General features: G+C 50.5%; 1 protein-coding gene across 4 annotated transcripts in view; it reads left to right on the forward strand.

Annotated features, from left to right (window-relative positions):
* The window catches only part of BAZ2A (bromodomain adjacent to zinc finger domain 2A), a 2,136,751-nt gene that overhangs the window by 1,475,884 nt on the left and 639,877 nt on the right, over positions 1-20,990 (forward strand). For 3 of the 4 annotated variants that reach the window (XM_069653682.1, XM_069653685.1, XM_069653684.1), the window contains one exon: positions 3,136-3,878. In XM_069653682.1, the coding sequence (XP_069509783.1) occupies positions 3,136-3,878 (743 nt within the window). The remainder of the gene's footprint in view (positions 1-3,135; positions 3,879-20,990) is intronic. The other variant, XM_069653683.1, reaches the window with a different exon arrangement.

The raw sequence follows: 20,990 nt of genomic DNA on the forward strand, positions 1-20,990 counted from the left end.
ATCCCTCTAAGGAGGAGGAGCGCTTCCATTGCTTAGACCCAAAAGAGCAATTTGAGCTTTTATGTCGCTAGGACTTAAGAGTTCCGGAAATCTGACCAGCGGTTCATGGCCAATTCTTTGTCGCGGAAAGGTCTACTAAGCAGACTCTATCGCAGTGGATCATCCTTTGTATCACAAAGTGCTACCAATCTGCAGGCAAAGAGCTTCCTTCAGGCATCAGGGCACACTCGACAAAAAGAGTATCGGCCTCTATAGCCTTACAGAGAGGAGTCTCCATTAGGGACATTTGTCATGCGACCACTTGGTCATGCTTGTACACATTTACTAGACACTATTGTCTGGATGTTGCCCACAGGGCTGGCGCACCTTTTGGTAGGGCAGTGCTGCAAAATCTGCTACTGTAACACTTTCTGCCCACCTCTGTCATCTTAACTGCTTGGGGAATTTTTCAGAGGAGGAATCTGCAGGAGAAAAGCAATCCATTGAAGGAGAAATTACTAATCATAATGATCTTTCTATGGATTCTTCTCCAGCAGATTCCTCATTGCACCTCCCTCCCGTCCCCGCTCAAAGTTCTTTTGGCTTGGGGCACCGATCTAAGTGAAGAGATGCCTGTTGATGGCTCTGATGTGACTGCTCATATGTGGCTAGTCCTTTGCTTTAAAAAAAACTAAAATCCATTGACTCTTTAAAAAATAAATTATAATAATAAAAAGAAAGCTTTTTCAAAGCTTTTTCGTTTCTGGGATGTTTCCCTTTTTAAAGTTTTTGTAGGCTGATTAGCCTAGTCTCCCATCGTTTCCTCTGCAGTGTTGTGGCAGAGGGAAAAAAGGGAGAACTGCGGCATGGGGCATAGTGACACAGTACATGTACAATGCCTGACATCACATCCAGAGCCGACGATCGAGGAAGATGTATCGACGGTTGAGTTGAGATCCACTACGTCCCCTGTCGAAGTTTTCCGAAGCTGCAGAGCTGGATGAGGATATCTATCAGATGAGGAATCTGTGGGAGAAGAATACATAGAAAGATTGTTACAGTGAGTCATTTCTTCTTAGGGGAGCTAGTCACCAGTCCAAGGATATACATGTTGAAATAACATAGAAAAATCTTTCGGTAGATCTTAGGTGGTTCCTTTCAGTCTCTCAAAGGTACTCTTGCTCATTATTTTCCAGACTTGTTTTGTCGGTCTGGTCCTACCCTCTCAATCGTACTGTCGGGTCGGAGCTTTGCTTGGTTTTCCTGTTTCTCACCCTCTCGTCTCTAGCTGCTTCACACTGCCCTGCTCCCATCTCCACCTCTCCTTGTCCGCGCTCTATTGTTTTCCTGTCTGAACTGTCAACAGTTTCCTGCACTGCCTGGTTTTCCTGTTCCTTACAGCACTCGCTCTTGCGTAGGCTTCCGAAGCACCCTCGCGGTTCTCCTGATGCCCTGATTCCTCCTCACTGCTGTGGCCTCTAGCATACTTAATAGTCCTGCATTTTCCTTCTTTCATGTGTAACCAGCCTGCTATTTGGCTCCATTAACTTATCTGTGTTCCTTCTTATGATCTTGCTTTTTTCCACAGTTCTCATTAGATCAATGAGTTTTTCCTGGTTCTCAGAGATATTTCTCTGCCATTCAGCAAGCCTTTGGGGGACAAGGGTGGGGGCAGGTGGTTGGTTGTTGGTGGTGCGCCATGTCCGTAAGTCCACTGATAGTCACTTCTTTCTATGCTGCTATCTACTTTCTGCTCCATGTGAATCCTCCGAAGACCCTGCTCCCTACCTTCCGTTGTTTTTCGGCCCACCTTCCCCCTGGGCAGTGGGATGCGGGGTGTGGTGTTCATTCCTCCATGAAATCTGTCTAAAGGATTCTGGATTGGTTGGCATCCGAGTCTGAGGTAACTGCATCGCAAAAAATCGTGGCAGGCAGCTTTGTGGCCCTACTCCCTTTGTAGTATGTAAACATTGGTGCATCAATATGTTATTGCTTAAATGCCACCTTAGGCAGTCCGTGATATTCCCCCTCTCGGTTTGTAATTGCCTATGCAGTATCGGCCAAAAAGGATAGGGCGTAACAGTAACGGAAAGCTACTCACTCTAGTGACTACTGTACTCCTAGTCCATGGTCCTCTTTCCACCATCCCCCCAAGTGATCTGTAGTTAGGGCCATTGACTGAGATGTACGAAAAAATAGTCATTGTCTGTGGCACTGGAACGCCATGTCCACATGCAGAGATGTTCCTCCCGCACCTTTACATTGAAATGGGAAGAGCTCTACTCCTAGTGCAAATGGCTCTTGTCCTGTTCTCTGGTGTGGTGCCTGCAGAGTATTGAAGAAAGGTGAATATGGACTCGGCGTACAGTGGTTACTATTACTATGGTGAGCAACCTTCCCTTTCTCCCTTGAACAAAGGAAAAGAGAAACTGTCCTTACAACCTCACTGTGGCAATACGAGGCCAGTGTAATGTTGGGTTTCAAAAAGTGTTATTGCTACTTTTAGTATTTCAGTCTGTCGCTGTAAAATGGCCTGCATGGAAGGCACTGGTGTGGGACATGTTCCACCCATCTGATGATAAACCCCCCCTGAGCGAGCTATGCACTGAGACACATCTACCCCATGTCTGTATAGCCGCCCTCCCACACCCAACTGACAACGGCCGCTGGTGACACCAGGAGAGTAGGGGTAAGAAATCTATCCCGGGCACCAGGATGCTTACCCCGATGAACTATGCAACGCACCATAAAACCTTTATGGGAAACTGTTTGTTTATTGTTTGAAGGTTATTATTAAATCTTGGCATAAATGTTTGACTTGAATGGAAAACGACACACTGAAATGCATCGTTGTACCTAATCAAATGCCAATAAAAACATTTTTAAAATAAATAAAATGCAGTCTGTCACTGTATAGATAATAAAGGTGTGCACAGTGTGATGGTATCCTATGTTGCCAAGTGGACCACACCTTGTTTTGTGTAAAAGATACCAGAGTTGGAGAAGTATTGTTAGAAAGAAGTTATTGTTTTCCTTTTGTCGATGCTTGCAGTCTTCTCCATCACCTTATATTTCTCTGTGAATTCCATTCACATGAATACATTCCTTCCTGCATCTTGTCTAACTCAATTCCCTTGTCTTCTTTTCTTTCCCTAGAGAAAGCATCTAAGCATGTTCTTTCTTCAACAGCTCAAGATGGCTTCTTTGAGGAGAAAGAAGAGACTGTTCAGCCTTTGATCACAAAACACTCACCAATAAAAGCTGAACCCACAGAGATTTTAATTCCTGACCGAACCAAATGCGTGTCTCCCAGGGCACGTGGTAGGCCTCGAAAAACCAAAGCCGTGCCAGAGATGCTGCCTCTGCCTCCAGCACCATCTCCTCCACCTGCACTGCCACTACAGCAGCAAGTGCAACCACAACCATCCTCTCCTCCACCCCCTTTACAGCCAGACAAGACACAACAGAAGCAGGCTGAGAGCCAACTAGTGAATGGGTTCTTTGAAGATACAGAACTGATTGCGCAGAGCCAGCATGACCTCAGTCAGTCTGCCTTCTTATCCTGGCTCAGCCAGACTCAAAGCTCACTGGTCAGTAGCTCAGTCCTGACCCCTGCAAGCAGCCCAGGGAATCCAGAGACTGATCCGTTACCTCCGGAGGAGATTCTGGAATGCGCATCTCCACTTCCTGAGCCAGATATTGCAGACACTGAAACTGTAAGCGAGACTACAGAGAAAACTGCGCCATGGTTTCACTTGTTGCCCAGAACACCTTGTGACCCCTCCCTAGTTGATCATGAACATACTGCCTCCACCGAAGACCCCTCTAGGACAGCATCCCTACACTCTGTTGATTCTCCTTGTTCAACGTCCCCATCCTGCGCCAAGGCAGCAAGAACGGTAAGGGTTGAAAGCCTGAGTTGAAAGATTATAGTCTTCTTGAATCTGACTGAACAACTTTACCTGTGAGCAAAGGTACATTGTCTTCCTCTATTTGCATATGTCATGTCACTGGATGTACTGTTTACACTTGTTTGCATTGTTTATAAATACTGTGTCATTGGTCTTCTTAAATCTGTATCTTCTAGAGCTAGTAAATCTTCATGCCGCCAGTAATTCTTGGTTGCATTCAATATTTGTTTTAGGTGCAACGTTTTGCACTAGGTTCTGAATGTTTGAATCAGGAGGGCTGAATATTGCAATAGGCACATTCTTTCTGGCTTTGTTATAGGAAACCTGTTCAGTTTCTTTGTTGGGAAATCCAGAAGTTGAGTTCATATTTCTGTTCAAAAGTGGGGAAGTGTTTAAAAATGTATTGGGCAGTAAACCTTTTGGTGTGCACTGTGCCCATCCTGAGGAATACATGTTATTTTGTATTTTAAGTAGACTCGAGCAGTTTTGAGATGTACGGTAATTCTAGTGTGAGGCTACAGTTTTGTATTATACAAGGCTCAGCTAGTGCATAGCACTGATGATTTTATCATTTCAGAGGCCAAAACTTGATCACCTGGACAAAGCTTTTATTATGCCTGATTTTGGATTTCTTTAAACTTCTAACATTTTCGTACACATGTAGAACCAGTACCCAGGTATTTGCTATTTTCTGAATAACATCTTTTTTTAGCCCATAGCGCATAACATATGTCTCTTAAAATATGTAGGGTCCAAACACATTTTCATACTTTGCATTCAACAAAGTTGTTACATTTAGTGGCCGCACAGGCTTGGCAAGTTCTTTATATTCTCAAACTTGCAATCTATTAAAGCAAAGGTAGTGACTTATTTTTTCTGGATTGGAACAAGCATTCATATTTCCAAATCCCTTAACCAGAAATGTAGGACACTGGAAGGTGAACTGTTATGTATTGTATGTCAATTGAACAATTGAACAGCTTGCATATAGTAACAATTACCCACCAAAATATATACAACCGTGCAGTTGCAATAGTAAATACGTCTATTAAATACAGAGTGGTGCAAATTAATCGATACTCTTCAGTCTTTTTATGTGGGATGTAAGTGGTTTCTTTCACCTCAGTCAGACTCGGGTTGCCTTTGATGTAAATCTGCAGCTTTTTTCCAATAATTAAGTTACTCTGTTTCCTTCTCGGTCTGCCTCGTAGTCCTACTTGGACCAAAACCTTTACTGTGGCAATTTGACCTCATTTCCCCAGTACATGACAACTGTTTACAAAAACCTTTGAGTCCTGCTTCTCCAGCATTGGATGTTTTATGGATTCACATGCTATTGGAATGTTCTCCGTTAGGCCGGCAATCCTCGGTGACATTAAAGAAGTTTACCTTTACATTTTTAAACTGCTTGTCACTTTAGTGCTCTTTGAGTCCTTTTTGGTCATGCTGCCCACTGCCAACAAGACATGTCCTGTTAGCTCCACCCATGGTGGATCTTCAGATTTTGTATTGCAAGTCCTCGAGAAATCTCTCTTTAGATATTCGACGATTTTGTCTTTTTGATTTTTTTTTCTCCACAATATCACCTAATTTAGTTATGTATCGATTTTCGCTGGCTGGTGTGAACATTCGGCCCATTCCATCTTCTTCTGTCCCATTTGAGGCCTTCAGGAGTCTGTGTTCACCATGACCGACATGAGGAAGAAAAGCCTGTTCAAGGCCTGCTGGAGTTGCCAACTTAAAAACGTGTATATCGAGGATCTTCATGAACATCTCTACTGGAATCCAGGAGTGCTTTACCCCTTTAACTGCCATGTGTTCCCCACCCCCCGTGCCAAGGCCTTTTTGGTGATTTCCGTATGTCCCCATTCAATGCCTAGTAACTTTGTTGTTACATGAGATATCTTGCCCAAATTTGGCCCCTTTTTCTCCCACATGTAGGTGGTCGTAATGCCACCCAGGAACCAAAAAGGGAGAACATTTGGATTTTTTTTCAAAAATGGCAATAAAATGATGTACAAAGAAGCCTGTGGTTTTTCCCTTGGAAGAGCTAGGAACAAATGGTTTGCTGTGCTGAATTCTGCATTTTTCTGGCTTTCAAGAACAGGTTGAGTGGAAACGAAAAAATGTTTTTTTGATATGGTTATCGAACGTTTTGTGAGAGGTAGGCGCTTTTGGCCTTTTTTTCCCAATAGGACCTGTGTGGACGGAATGGAAGGAAAGAGTAGGAAAGCTGAATGGGTGGACAGAAAGGCATACATTTCTGAAAAGTAGACGAAATTCCAACTTTAGGAAGGGGTGATTTGCGCAGGTCAGGCAACAACTATGTAGGGAAACATTTCATAGTTTGGGGGGAAAAAGCGGGAAAATTACAAAATGACAGAAAAAAAGGTATGTGGTGGACATGGTTGGCCTGGTATGGCAGTGACTTGTATGAATTTTGAGAAAAAAAGTGCTCCGCTACATTCCTCCGACTCTTGCAGTTAGGAAATCACACATCTTTTGTAATGTTACACAAAAAAAAGCAATACCACAAGCCAAAAACGGAGCCATGGTACACCGGAGTGTTATGCTTACGGCCTCAGCAGACGTACTTAGCATGTGTAAATAAGGAAAGCAAATGCAGTGATGAAGGGCAAGCATACATTTTTTGAAAGAGCACAGGCAGACCTTTTGAAGGGTAGGTGACTTGTGCAGGTTACAAAAGTGTATAGGGCCTAACCCAGCGACTAAATGTAGGGCACATTTGGGAAATGAAAGGGTTCTGTGACAAAGGGCAGCAGCAAATGGGTCGAAACGCCATGAAAACCACGCAAACACAACAAATGTCGTACCTTCCCACGTTACCACAGGTGTTCCAACAAAAACGGTACCTCACATGTGTGGGTACACCTACCTGGGCGCAAAGGGGAAAGCCTAAAACACGGCTAACCCCAAGTCTTTTGGCACACCATAATTTCATGAATTCTGCTCATGCGCACAACCTACAGATTTGAGCCTAGGGTGTCAAGCCACCCAGGAAAACAGGGAACCCCATGCATTTGCGAAGAGAGGACACCCATGGGAATCCACAGAGTTCTGACTTGCGCAAATTGGCCCAAAAGTTTTTACCCAGTTTTCCTTGGTGGCTTGGACACCCTAGGCCCAAATCTGTATGGTGTGCACACGAGTCAAAATCCTGCAATTCTGCTGTTCGAAAAGACTTGGGGTTACCCATGTTTTCGGCTCCTCCCTTTGCGCCCAGGTAGGTGCACCCACACATGTGAGGTACCGTTTTCGTCGGGACACTTGTGGGAATGCGACACGGTAGGCCATGTGTTGTTGGCGGCGTGTTTCTCTGGGTGAGCCGAGTGAAATGTGCGGAAATTGTGTTTTTTTCCCCCAAATTTGGACTTTGCCGGGAGTTCTGGGTAATATATTCTGGGCCGAATTGCGCAAGTCAGACCTCTGTGGATTCCCACGGATGTCCTCTTTTGGGAAATGCATGGGGTTCCCTGTTTTCCTTGCTGGCTTCGACACCCTAGGCCCAAATCTGCAGGTTGTCTCCCCTTTGGGGGTTATAAGTGGTTTAGCCTTTTTCCTTTTGCGTTCAAGTAGGTGCACCCACACATGTGAGATACCTCTTTCATCGGGACACGGATATGTGGCGTTGGTGGCGTGTTTTGGTGGGTGGCCAGAGTGAAATGTCTGAAAATTGTGTTTTTTCAACAAACTTTGGACTTTGCCAGGGATTGTGGGTAATGCATTCTGGTGCGATTCGCGCAAGGCAGACCTCTGTGGATTGCCACGGGTGTCCTCTTTTGGGAAATGCATGGGGTTCCCTGTTTTCCTGGCTGGCTTTGACACCCTAGGCTCAAATCTGTAGGTTGCCCGAAGGAAAAAAATGTGCTGTGTCGAAAGGCTTGGGGTTACCAGTGGGTTAGCCTTTTCCTTTTGCGCACAGGTAGGTACAACCACACATGTGAGTTACCGTTTTCGTCAGGACACCTGTGGGAATGCGGGAAGGTATGACATCTGTTGTTGGCGACGTGTTTCGGTTAGTGGGCAGAAAGAAATGTCTCTGAAATTTGCTGGAAATGAACACAATTCTCAGACATTTTGCTCTGGCCACCCACCGAAACACGCCACCAACAACACATGGCCTACCTTCCCGTTTCCGATGAAAACGGTACCTCACATGTGTGGGTTCACCTACCTGGGTGCAAAGGGAAAAGGCTAAACCACAGGTAACACCCAACGGATGTGGGGAGACAACCTACAGAATTGGGCCTAAGGTGTTGAAGCCACCAAGGAAAACAGGGAAGCCCATGCATTTCTGAAAAGAAGACCCCAGTGGGAATCCAAAGATGTCTGACTTAAGCAAATCTCTCCAGAAGGTATTACCCACAAGCCCCACCAAAGACCCACATGGGAGAAGGGTGCCCAAGGCCAGGGACTTTACCGCCGACTTTGCTGGAGCTCGGGCTGGCCTGCGTTACAGCTTCTCCCCACCAGGGAGTTCCGGCAGTGTGCCAGTACCTCCCCGAAGAGAAAAGCTGTAAGGCAGCCCTGCCACAACTCCAGGGCGGTTGGAGGTGATGTGCCCGGCCTTGGACATCCATTTATCATGTGGGTGTACCGTCCCCGAAGCACAGCGGCAGCTCCAGGGAGCCCCGGCAGGATCCGCATTCCTCCCTGGAGGTGACATCTGTAATGTAGCTTAGTGCAGCCTGGGCTTGCAGGCGGACAACCCACATGGGAGCCATCTGCTCCCAGGGAAACACCAATGTTCGAGGGGATTGGGTTCTCCGACGTATTCCATATCTGACATGTAATCACCACAGCTGTGCTGCTTCGGAAACTTTTTTCGGTGTCTGCGTCCTGCGTCGATGAGCCGTCGTCGAGGACCTCCTCTGACGTCATCTGATGTGATAAGTAGGACGCACGATGCCCGTAGCCTCAGTTCTGTTTTTTCCGCGAACGTGTTGCTTCGTGAATCTCGGTTACGCCTCGACTCTTTGGAGTTCTGTTCTTCTCGGTTCTTCGAACCTGTTCGTTTGTGAGAAAATCCTTCGTCTGAAGATGTCTTCTACTTCGTCTTCGACCCCGCGTCCGGGCTTTAAGAAGTGCGGGGAGTGTGGGTCCAAGATGTCGGTGACGGACTCGCACGACGCCTGCCTCTGGTGCCTCGGGGAGGCCCACGACACGGATGACTGTATCGACTTCCAGTCGCTCACGTCCAAGGCCTTACGGGAACGTAAGAAGAAGTTGTCGGTAGGTCGGGTGTCCAAGCCCCGGAAGTCGAAGTCTGCGGGGCTTTCGACGGATGATTCGAGAGGTGACTCTCCGCGTCATCGTCGGAAGTCTCGTGGGTCTCCTTCTAGGAGTCGGTCTCGCCACTCCTCGGCCTCTTCAAGGCATTCTTGGAAACGCCGACAGCGGTCGTCTTCCAGGTCCTCTTCTGAGGACTCTGCCCGGCACGTCGCTTACCCCACCAGCCGTGCGACGCCGGAGGAATGGGCTTCCTTCGGGAAGAAAATGCTGGCGATTCTTGAGTCGCAGGGTACTAAGCCGTCAGCGTCCCCGAGTGGGGTCGGCCGTGAGTGGTCGAGAGACACCACTCGCAAGAGTGGTCGGCACGAGTCACGGGAGAGGTCCCGTTCGGACAAGGGGACTCGTTCTCGACGTACCCGTTCCAGGTCCTCGACGCGTTCGAGACCGTGTGCACCTGTGATGTCTTCGAGGAAGACATAGACGCCTGAGGCGTCGAGGGCGTCGACAGGCTTTCTCGAGGCTCCGGCTCCGAAGAAGTCGTCGAAGCCGTCGACGCTCAGGTCGTCGAAGGACACGCTCGGAGCTCCGGCTTCGAGGACTGTGTTGACGCCGTCGATGCTGGCGGCGCTGCATCTGACGTCGACACCGATTTGCTTGACGCCGATCCTCTCGGTGCCGATGCCTGTTCTCTCGACGCCGGCGCTGATTCACTCAACGCTTTTCGAGGCCGGGGTGTCGGAGGTACCCCGTGGCACGGGGGAACCCCCTAGCACGGGGGAACCCCCTAGGAAGGCTCTGGTTAAGAGCAAGCACTCTCGGGTGCCTTCTTTTCGCCACCTGGAATATATTTCGGAGGTGGATGAGGATTCTGATGGCCTGGTTCCTAGTCAGTTTCCAGATGAAATGGTCTCGGGCCATAGTCAGTTTGACGATTTGAGGCTGTCACTGCATGATGCCAGTGGACTGGACACCTCTCCGGAGGTAGAGTTTTGTAGGCCTGAGCCTGGCTCTCATGGCGATTCCTCGTACCGGCGCCTTATGGCTAGGGTTTCCGAGTACTTGGGATGGTCTGCTCCCTCAGGGGAGTTTGTGCAGGATGATCTCACGGACATCCTTGATGTTGGTCCCCCAACTGACCCTGTACTGCCGTTTCATATGGCTCTACAGAGAAGGGTGGTGGCGGCTTGGACTGCTCCGGAGAGTCTCCTGGCGGTGGGCAGGTCCTTGTCGCGAAAATACCGTCCAGCCAGTAGCGACCCCTGCTACTTGACCAGGCACCCCACTCCGGAGAGTTTGGTGGTGCAGGCGGCCACGTCCCCGGCAAAGCAGGCGTCGTACCCTACCATCCCTCCTGATAGGGACGACAAACGTTTTGATGGCTGGGCGAAGAAAGTGTTTTCTTCTGGTGGTATGGCGCTTCAGGCGGCCAACTCAATTTGTGCCTTGTCTCGTTTCACACACACTCTGTGGAACTGTATTGCGTTAGCGGCTGAACATATTCCCGAAGGAGACGAACGGGATGGTTTCCTTGCTATGGTCCAGGATGGTAAGGATGCCATGTGTGAGTCCGTTCAGTCGGGTTTGGACATGGCTGAATGCATCAGCAGGTCCATGGCGGCGAGCACCGTGATACGCAGGTTTGCGTGGTTGCGGAAGTCGGGGTTTGCTCCTGATGTGCAGTCCCGGCTCCTCAACATGCCCTTTGACGGTGAACACCTTTTTGGCAGCAAGGCTGACGAGAGCCTTGAGAGGTTGCAGACCTCCAAAGCTGCAGCGAAGTCGTTGGGCGCTGCAGTTCGCCAACCTCCGCCTTTTCGTCCTAGGGGACAGCAATGGAGGGGTGGTTCCTTTCACTATTAATCGTCCTTCAGTAAAGCGAGAGGAGCTGGCAGTCAAAGAGGACAGCGCAGGGGTACCAAAGGTGGACGAGAGGGTACCCGTGGTGCCAAGGCCGCTCGGGCAGTTGCCTCTTTGCCCTCAGGTAACGCCGCAGCCGCTACCACTCAGTCATGAGGCCATGTCCCATGGTTCGCCGGTTGAGGGAAGGCTGGCGCAGCATCTTGTAGAGTGGCGTGCCATTACTTCAGATGTGTGGGTTCTGGAGATCATAACCCACGGCTATTGTCTTCCCTTTCGGCAGAGGCCTCACGACAATCCACCGGGGAACCTCTCTTTGCAGAGTCCGGATCCGCTCCTTGCGCAGGAAATTCAAGCCCTGCTGGAGAAAGGCGCCATAGAACTGGTGCCTGTAGCGGAGAGGAACAATGGATGGTATTCCCCTTATTTTTTGATTTCAAAGAAAGACGGGGGTTTGAGACCCATCATGGACTTGAGCGGTTTGAACAAACTCCTCAGGAAGGACAAGTTCAAGATGGTTACTCTCTCTCAAGTCCTCCAGGCCATTCAGCTTCAGGACTGGTTGGTGTCTCTCGACCTCAAGGATGCTTACTTCCATGTGCCGATCCATCCCAAGCACAAGAAGTAACTGAGGTTCGCGGTTGGCGACTCACACTTTCAGTTTCGGGTCCTGCCGTTCGGATTGACCTCCGCCCCGAGGGTTTTCACCAAGCTCATGGTGGTGGTGGCAGCGCATCTCAGGCAAGGGGGGATTCACGTCTACCCCTACCTGGACGATTGGTTGATCAGGGGGAGCTCTCCCGAGCAAGTCCTGGATCATCTGTCCGTTACCTGCCACTCCCTTCACAGGCTGGGCTTCTCCCTCAATTTACAGAAGTCCCATTTGACGCCAACACAGCGGCTCCAGTACATCGGAGCAGTGCTCGACACTTCCCTAAGGCAGTGTTTTCCTCCCCAGGTGAGGGCTCTTCACATTCAGCAGATGGTGCACAAGTTTCAGCATGCCCAAATGCTCCCAGCGTTCGAGTTCTTGAGGTTGCTCGGCCTCATGGCATCCTGCATTCTTCTGGTGCCAGAGGCTCGCCTGCGGATGAGATCTTTGCAGTGGGCACTCAAGATGCAATGGTCGCAGTCCTCCGGCAGGATGTCGGACCCGGTTCAGGTGCTGCCCTCGGTCGCCCGGGACCTTCTGTGGTGGGCCGTCGAAGGCAACTTGATGAAGGGGGCTCTGTTTTGGCTTCCCTAGCCGGAGGTGACGATCGTGACAGACGCATCCCTCACGGGATGGGGAGCTCATGCCAACGAGTTGACAGTCAGCGGTCGTTGGTCTCTGTCGGAGTCCAGACCCCATATCAATCTGTTGGAGCTGAGGGCCGTCAGGCTAGCCCTGAAGGCTTTTCTGCCGACACTGCGAGGAAAGAATGTCCTGATCCTGACGGACAACACAGTGGCCATGCACTACCTCAACAAAAAGGGGGGGCAGGGTCACTTCCTCTGTGCAGGGAGGCGATGCAGCTCGAGTTCTGGGCCATCCAGCAGGAAGTTTCGATCTCGGCAGTTCATCTGGCCGGAGAGGAAAACGTGACGGCGGACACTCTGAGCAGGCGGAGCATGATCTCTCACGAGTGGGAGTTGGCTCAGGAGATTCTCCTGGAGATCTTCCCCCTTTGGGGGACCCCTCAAGTGGGTCTCTTCGCCGCCAGTGTCAACCAGAGGTGCGAGGGGTTCTGCTCGCGGGAATTTCCTCCAAAAGGAGCCTTAGGAGACGCGTTTGTGGTGGAGTGGTCATTCCCGCTGCTGTACGCGTTTCCTCCTGTCCCCGTCATTCCGCAAGTGCTGCGGAGGTTACGGAAGTTCGGTTCCCGGATGATCCTCATTGCTCCGGCGTGGGCTCGGAGGACGTGGTACCCGGACCTTCTCGACTTGTCCATCTGCCCTCCACGTCGTCTTCCCTACGGAGACGATCTGCTCTCATGGGAGGGGGGTCAGGTTCTCCATCCAGAGGTCAGATCCCTCAACCTTCACGCTTGGCTTCTGAAAGGTTGAGGTATAAGGATTGGGACCTCCCTGAAGACGTGATGGAGGTGTTGCTCTCGGCCTGACGGCCAGCAACAAAGTCTCTGTACTGTTGGCGTAAATTCTGCAACTGGTGCAGAGTTCAGAATGTGGATCCTTTTGCATGTGACATCCCCATGGTTCTGTCCTTTTTACTTTCATTGGCCCACAGGGGCTTGCAAGTGGGTACCATTAAAGGTTACCTGGCGGCGCTGTCCATCTTTAAGCGCTCGTCTGAAGAGTGTTCCTACTTTAAAATCCCTTTAATTTCACAGTTTCTGAAAGGGCTCACTAATGTGTTCCCTCCGTCACCTTTCCTGGTGCCCGGTTGGGATTTAAACCTTGTTCTTAAGTTTCTTATGGGTGCTCCATTTCAGCCTTTGCACTCTTGCCCTTTGAGGCTGTTAACTCTGAAAACTGTGTTTTTGGTTGCGGTTACTTGAGTTACAGGCACTTTCAGTTGAGCCACCCTTCACTGTATTTCACAAGGACAGGGTTGTCCTTAGAGTTCGTCCTTCTTTTCTTCCGAAGGTGGTTTCGGAATTTCATTTGGCCCAGAAGGTTGTTCTTCCGGCATTCTATCCTCCTCTGCATCCTGGTAAGGAAGAGGAGAGGCTCCATAGGCTTGATCCTAGGAGAGCTTTAAGCTTTTATGTTTCACGCATGTCCCGGGTCAGAGTGGACAATAAACTCTTTATTGGTTACGCTGGAAAGCGTTTGGGACAGGCTGTGACGAAACAGACTTTGTCTCGCTGGATTATTTTGGCCATCTCGGAGTGTTACCGCTTGGCGGGTAAGGACCCACCGGCTGGCTTGCGGGCCCATTCTACCAGGGGTATGGCTGCATCTACTACCCTGCAGAGGGGTGTTCCGATTCGCAACATCTGTGATGCAGCCACCTGGGCTTCAGTACATACATTTGTACGTCACTATTCCCTCGATTCCATCCGAAGACAGGATCTGGCCTTTGGCAAGGCGGTCCTTTGCTCTGCTATTTGATTGGCAATTCTAAATTTTGATTCTAAATTCTTTCCCTCCTCCTTGCTCTGGTACTGCTTTGGGAGTCTGTCATAGATATGGAATACGTCGGAGGACCCAATCCCCTCGAAGAACAAGTTACTTTCTTACCTGCTAACGTTCTTTCGATGGGATGGTCCAACGACGTATTCCATATCGCGCCCTCCCTGCCTTCCCCGCTGCATAATTTCTTTTGCGATTGCAGCTTACGTTCCGCAAGGCTTTGTGTCTGACTGGCAGTTGAGTAATGTCACACGTTCTGGGGCAAAAAACTACAACTGAGGCTACGGGCGTCGTGCGTCCTACTTATCACATCGGATGACGTCGGAGGAGGTCCTCGACGACGGTGCATCGATGCAGGACGCAGACGCCGAAAAAAGTTACCAAAGCAGCACAGCTGTGGTGATTACATGTCATAGATATGGAATACGTCGTCGGACCATCCCATCGAAAGAACGTTACCAGGTAAGAAAGTAACTTGTTCTTCTGCTCGCATGGGGTGCAATTGTGTCCCAGCCCACCAAAAGATCCGCCCACGTGGCCCATTCCCACGCACACCACCAACAATCCAGCCCCAGTCTCACCCACCCCACTGACAGTGGGCCCGAACCATAGAATAATAAAAAACAGTACTCGCATAACGTTGCAGCTGCTCGCGTAGAAAAAGCTGTAAACAAAACAAAGGTTTATAGTGAATATGTGGAATGCAAAAATAAAATAAAAAAATGCAAATGTTTTTTTTTTTTTAATGGGGGGGATTCCCCACACCTCCCTATTTTTTCTTTTATTTACAATTTATTTCTACTAGCTAAACCCCAAAAAAAACATACAAGTATTCGACATTTTTGCATTCGACCAAATGTTTTTGACTTTTTAACTGGATACCGGAAACAAAAAACATTTGTTACCTACGGTCACTCCAGCAAAAACAAATCTACACTCCTACTTTCCAATCATGCCCCCCCTTTCAAGACATCCCTGGTGGTCTACTGAACCTCACCCCCCCCCAGTGAAAATACATTTGCCCCTTGTGAGGGCTGCATGAGGTGCCCCCCCACACTCCATTTGGGGTGGAGGCAGAGGCCCACCCCAAAACGTGGGACAGACCCCGCCAATGGATGGGGCAGTAGGGTTTGGGCACCCTGGGGGCAGATTGGCACTCTAATGTGCCCATCTGCGCCACGGGAAGTTTGGTAAACAAAGAAACCAATTGAAAATGGTAGGCTGCACTTTAGGGTGGTCTGTCATGGCCACAGAGCAAGGACCTCAAGCTCCATCACATAAAGGGTCCAGTTGGACCCAGTCATGGCGCCTTTGGCGCCAGGCTCATGAGAAAGTGTGCTCTGCACACTTTATTTCTGGTGCACGTGTTATTTCCTCCCCTGCAGGGCCCCGACATGCGTCCAGGTCGGGCGTGGCCATAGGAATACATTGGGCTGCACATGCAGCATCCTCTGGGAGTGGCAGGGTGGGGCCACAAGGCAGAGCAAAGAGGCGTGGCTGTGAGCAGGCTATTTAAGCCTGCCCCACTCGCATGCAAGCGCTTCGCGTTAGTCTGCTTATAGCAGCGTAACGCTCACCGTCGCCTGAAGCGCATCTTACCTGATTCCAGCAATACCATCGCTTGAAGTGCATCTTACCTGATTACAACAGTCACCGCAGTCGGAGCATATCCTTGCCTGTTCCGGGCGTCCAACGCTTACTCAGGAGTTCATCTCGGCCAGCATCCTAGCAGATCCAGCCATCCATCACCCGCCGGCAGATCTTCGGATAGCTGCTTCTCGTCTGACTTCGCCAGGGCATCCGTGCAGGAGAAAAGGGCAATTAAGGTAAGAAACAACATAAAGACATTACGCTAAGGTCGCGCGCAATACAATCCACGCGTTTGACCTTAGAACCAAACTTATCTATTTGGGACATCATAAATTCCTCAGGCCTCCCATTGGGCTCGCTTCCAGCACCGCGACTCCGCTGGGCCTTTCATCACCTATTGGGGAGAAGGAAAGACTTTACAAGGGATACGGACAATAATCACGGAAAAAAGACATTGTAAAAGAATACGGACAATAATCATTGTTGATGAACACTTACCTTTGAAGTGGATCAGCCACAGCCGGTCTGAGCTGCCACGCACATGGACCAGTGAAGAAACTAGGTCTATCTAGCAGTTGAGAAGCAGGGCGGAGAGATCACCCTCATAAATAAACAGGTGAGACCATATGGTAGGTGCATGCTCACCACATTCTGGGAAGAAGGGTTCTCGGGAAACCACAGCCATATCACAGCATTCTCACGGCCTCTCGTATTGTTACAGGGGCAGTATCAACAACCAGCGCAGTCCACAACACAGGAGCAGGCAGGGGAAGAAGCCTGACCCAAATCCTGACCCAGTGGAGCCAGTTCCAAGCAGGGCTGCAACCGTGCCCCAACGTCCCTGCAGAGACCAGGTGAGCGTAACAGGCTAAGGGGCCTGACCAACATTTTGTTGTGGCCCTCTCCACCCCCACCCCAAATGGATGGGGGCGCACCTCATGCAGGCTTCCCTGGGGCTCCGAGTACGAGCAGCTGCATGAGGTGCCCCCCCTCCATTTGGGGTGGGGAGGAGAGGGCCAACAAAAAACGTGGGACAGGCCCCCCAGTGGGTGGGGCAGTACGGTTTGGGCACCCTGGGGTCAGATTGGCACACCAAAGTGGCCATCTGCGGCAAAGGAAGTTTGGTAAACAAAGAAAAAAATTGAAAATAATAGGCTGCACTTTAGACCCTAAACCGCCAGGGAATTTTGTAATGTCAAAGGGGGGTGCACCACTCCATCCTCCCCAAATGGAGGGGCGGGGCATCTCATGTAGCCCTCCCTGGAGGCAGATGAAGGGGGGGGCCTGTCATGCACTCCTTCTGGGGGTCAGGTGTCCCTTCCTAGGAGCAGATATCTGCCCCTAGGGAGGACTGCATGAGATGGCCCCACTCCATTTTGGGTGGGGGGGGGGCAGAGGGCCACCACCCTTACCCATTACAAAATTCCCCGGCGGTTTTGGGTGCCCCATAGTCCCCCTAAAACGCTGTCTACCATTTTCAATTTTGTTCTTTGTTTACCCACCTCCCCTTGGGGCAGATGGGCACATTAATGTGTCCATCTGCCCCCAGGGAGCCCAAAACCTATTGCCCCACCCATTGGGGGCCTGTCCGATGTTTTGTGGTGGCCCTCTCCCCCACCCCAAATGGAGGGGGGGGCACCTTATGCAGGCCACCCTGGGTCTCCTACGAACGACTGCATGAGGTGCCCCCCCTCCATTTGTTCTGGGGGGGCACCAAAAATCATGGGAATGGGTGGAGCAGTAGGGTTTGGACACCCTGGGGGCAGATTGGCACACTAATGTGCCCATCTGTGCCAAGGGAAGTTTGGTAAACAAAGAAAAAAAATGAAAATGGTAGACTGAACTTTAGGGGGGGACCACACTTAATGCAGGGGGGCATCTCATTCAGCCCTCCCTGGGGACGGATAAGTGGGGGGCATCTCATGCAGCCTGCCCCAGGGTCTGCTGCCCCTTCCTAGGAGCAGATAACTATCCCCAGGGAGGCCTGCATGACATCGCTCCTAGTCTATTTTGGGTGGGTGGGGGAAGGGACACCCACTTAACATAAACACAATTCCCTGGTGGTCTAGTGGGCGAGCACTCCCCCCAAAACCATCCTTGCATTTATTTATTTGTTCCCTTTGCGCCCATTCCCTAGGGGCAGATGGGCACCCATCTGCCCCAGGGGGGCCCTACCCTGCAGGCCCCATCCTTTGGGGGTCCTGCCCACACTTTCCTGGTGCCCCCCCACACACTTTCCTGGGGGCCACCTCATGTACTACTGCCTGGGGGCAGAAATCTGCCCCCATTGAGGGCTACAAGGGGTGCCTCCCCTTTCCCCTTGGGGTGAGGGGGAAGAGGCCACCCCCTTTATGTAGAAAAAAAATCACTGGTGGCTAGTGGCCCCCCACCCAAATCGCCCTTTGTTTTTTAAATTTTTTAATTTATTTTTTTATGTGCGCCCTTCCCTGGGGTCAGATGATCAGCCATCTAACCCCAGGGTTATCCATATATGTGCCCCCATGCTTTGGGGGCAGGAGTGGCCGGAGGCCTGCTTACTGTAAGCAGCCCGCCCCCCGCATTTGGAACAAATCCCTGGTGGTCTAGTGGGCATTGCCGGGCGCAGATCGAGCGCTCTGCGCCCGTTCCGCGCCCAACAATGCTACAAAAAAGGTGTCGTTGGAAAGGGGAGAATCTCTCCTTTCCAACAACACCTCCCTCGATCTCCGACTTGAAATACAGCCAGAGATGGAGGGAGAAGGGAGCTTACCTTCTCTTTTCACTGTGGCACCTGAAAATGGCCTGAAGTTAGCTGTGCCCAGTTGCTGCAGTGTGTACCTTGGCCTGCTGAAATCGATTTTAGCTGTGCCCAGTTGCTGCAGTGTGTTTTCACCTTGTCCTACTAATATCAATCCTAGCTTTGCCTGTGGCGACCTGGTGTCTTCATTAGCTGGTGCATTGCTCTCTGTCGCACCCCTCCTTTGTGCCATCCACTCCACCCCCTTCCTCCGAGTGCATCAGTGCTCAGACTGGTAGGTGTCTCCCACCTTCCACTGCATCCAACCATGTTGCGATCTATCTCGCCTATCTTCTCCAACTGCTTCACTATCTCCTATCCTTCTCCTGTTACCAAATCTGGAAGAAACTTAAGAAGGGCATACTGGGATCCAACCCAGGCCTTCCTATTGCATACACCTATGTCACGGGTTCCGCCAGAGAGACTATCACTGACATCCTCTTCATCGTTAATGCACCTGACCTACGGACCCGCTACACGGTTGGCTTTCTCTCCCCTATCGCCTCTTCTCCCATTAATGGTGGCACTCGCTGGGCGGTTCTCCTTGACCTCTTCGCCATTTCCAGATTCATCATTAATGTTTATCTCAATGGAACCATCATGGTTCAGGGTCCTCAACCCAACCTTCTTCTCTTCGACAGGCTCCTCTCTCGCCTCTCTAACCTCACCTTTGCCTCCGGCCAAGCCCCCTTACCTTCTGTACCTTCCTCCTCCTCCGTACAGGCGTCCCTGCCTTACCGTACTGTACTGGCTTCCTTGTCGGCCTTGGCTCGCTATCCTGCACTATCTCCCTGGCCCTCTTGCCACCCTCAGGGTGGGGGGGTGAGGGGATGAACCACTGTCCCCTGTGCCCCCCGTGGAAGACCTTCGAAGATGTCAAGATGCTCCACATTGCCACTCTCAAAACTCACTCTGCCGTCAAACACTCGTCTGACATCTGCAACCTGCTCGAACTCATGGATCTTGATGTGCTCGCCATCACGGAAACATAGTTCAAGGTCAGCTCCGTCACAAGCTTTGACACTGAAAATCCCTACAAAATCCTCTTTGCGCCCAGGCCTAAGAAGTGCTGGAGTGGCACTTATCTTCCCAGAATTGATACCTCTGTCTATCATCCCTACTCAGGCCTACTCCTCCTTTTGAGTGCCTAGTTTGCAGACTCTCCCTCTCCGCTAAATCTTCTCTCCTTATGGCCACCTTCTATCGACCACTAGGCCAGTACACTCTCTTTTTCTCGGAATGGACTGACCTGGCCTCCTCCCTACTCTCTTCATCCTCTCAACTCCTCCTGTTGCGTGATCTGAACATCCACCTGGACTCTCCTGACTCCTCAGGTCCGTTCCGTAACCTTTGCGACTCTCTATCCCTCTCTATCCTACCCTCTGGCTCCACGTACATCACAGGCCACACATGGGATGCTCTCATCCCTACCGACATCCCTCCCTCTACCCCTCTCACTAACTCCCTCTCTTGGACTGACCACTCACTTCTCTCAACACACCTGAAGCTCTCCTCTCCTCTTGCAGCAATACACTTGGCACAGCCACTCAGCTTCAAAGTCACCAGACCCATGAAAAAAGTGACAGTGGCTGCCTTTACCTCCACCTACTCTCCTCCACCCATTCCTGAGGTTGACTCCCACCCTGACACAGCCCTCGCTAACCTCAATCTCACTATCTGCAACACTCTTGACACTCTTGCCCCTTGTCATGAGGGTCTGACTGAAGCCTTCCAAAAAGTGCAACTCTTGGTACAACTCTGACCTGGTTGCCCATAAACGCAAGTGTAGGGCAGCTGAGCGGAAATGGAATGCTTCGGGCGAACCATCTGACAAACTGGCCTGCCGCCTCCTTCAAAGGCAATATCGACTGCATCCGCTCCAAGAAAAGTCTTTATTCAAGCCTGCTTCTCCGCAGCATCAAACAACACGGCTGAACTTTTCAAAGTCTTCAAGGAACTGCCCAATCCTGCAGCAACCTCTTCTGTCACACCCACCCAGGATATTTGCTCGGCCCTGTCTGCACACTTCATTAAAAAAAAGACATCCTTTCCACCCTCTCTTCCACTCCACAGCATACACTAACACTGGAGCCTCCATTGGGGCCCCTTCACTCAACCTCTCTTCTCTCTCACCGGTCACACCTGATGAGGTCACCATTCAAGTCCGATATGTGAAGTCTTCATCCAAACAAGTGGACCCCTGCCCCTCTAAAACCTTTAAAGACAATATTGACTCCCTCGCCCCAGCCTTGGCTGATCTCTGCACTCTCTCCTTTTCCACTGGAGTTTTCCTAACTGCCCTTAAGCACTCCTATGTGCACTCTACTCAAAAAACCCTCTGCCCACACCTCCATTCCGGCAAACTGCTGCACTATATCCATCACCTCTTTCCTGGCTGGGCTAACTCCTGGAGAAGTTGGCTATCTCTCAGCCGACCCTCCACACTGAATCTATTGGTTGCTTCCATGACTATCAGTCTGGCTTTAGAGCATCCAGAGGCTCAGAAACTGCTCCTTTGAACACCCGTGAAGACCTACTCTCAATTCTTG

Source organism: Ambystoma mexicanum, chromosome 3q (assembly GCF_040938575.1).
Source record: "Ambystoma mexicanum isolate Mex_15411 chromosome 3q, UKY_AmexF1_1, whole genome shotgun sequence".
Lineage (NCBI taxonomy): Eukaryota > Metazoa > Chordata > Amphibia > Caudata > Ambystomatidae > Ambystoma > Ambystoma mexicanum.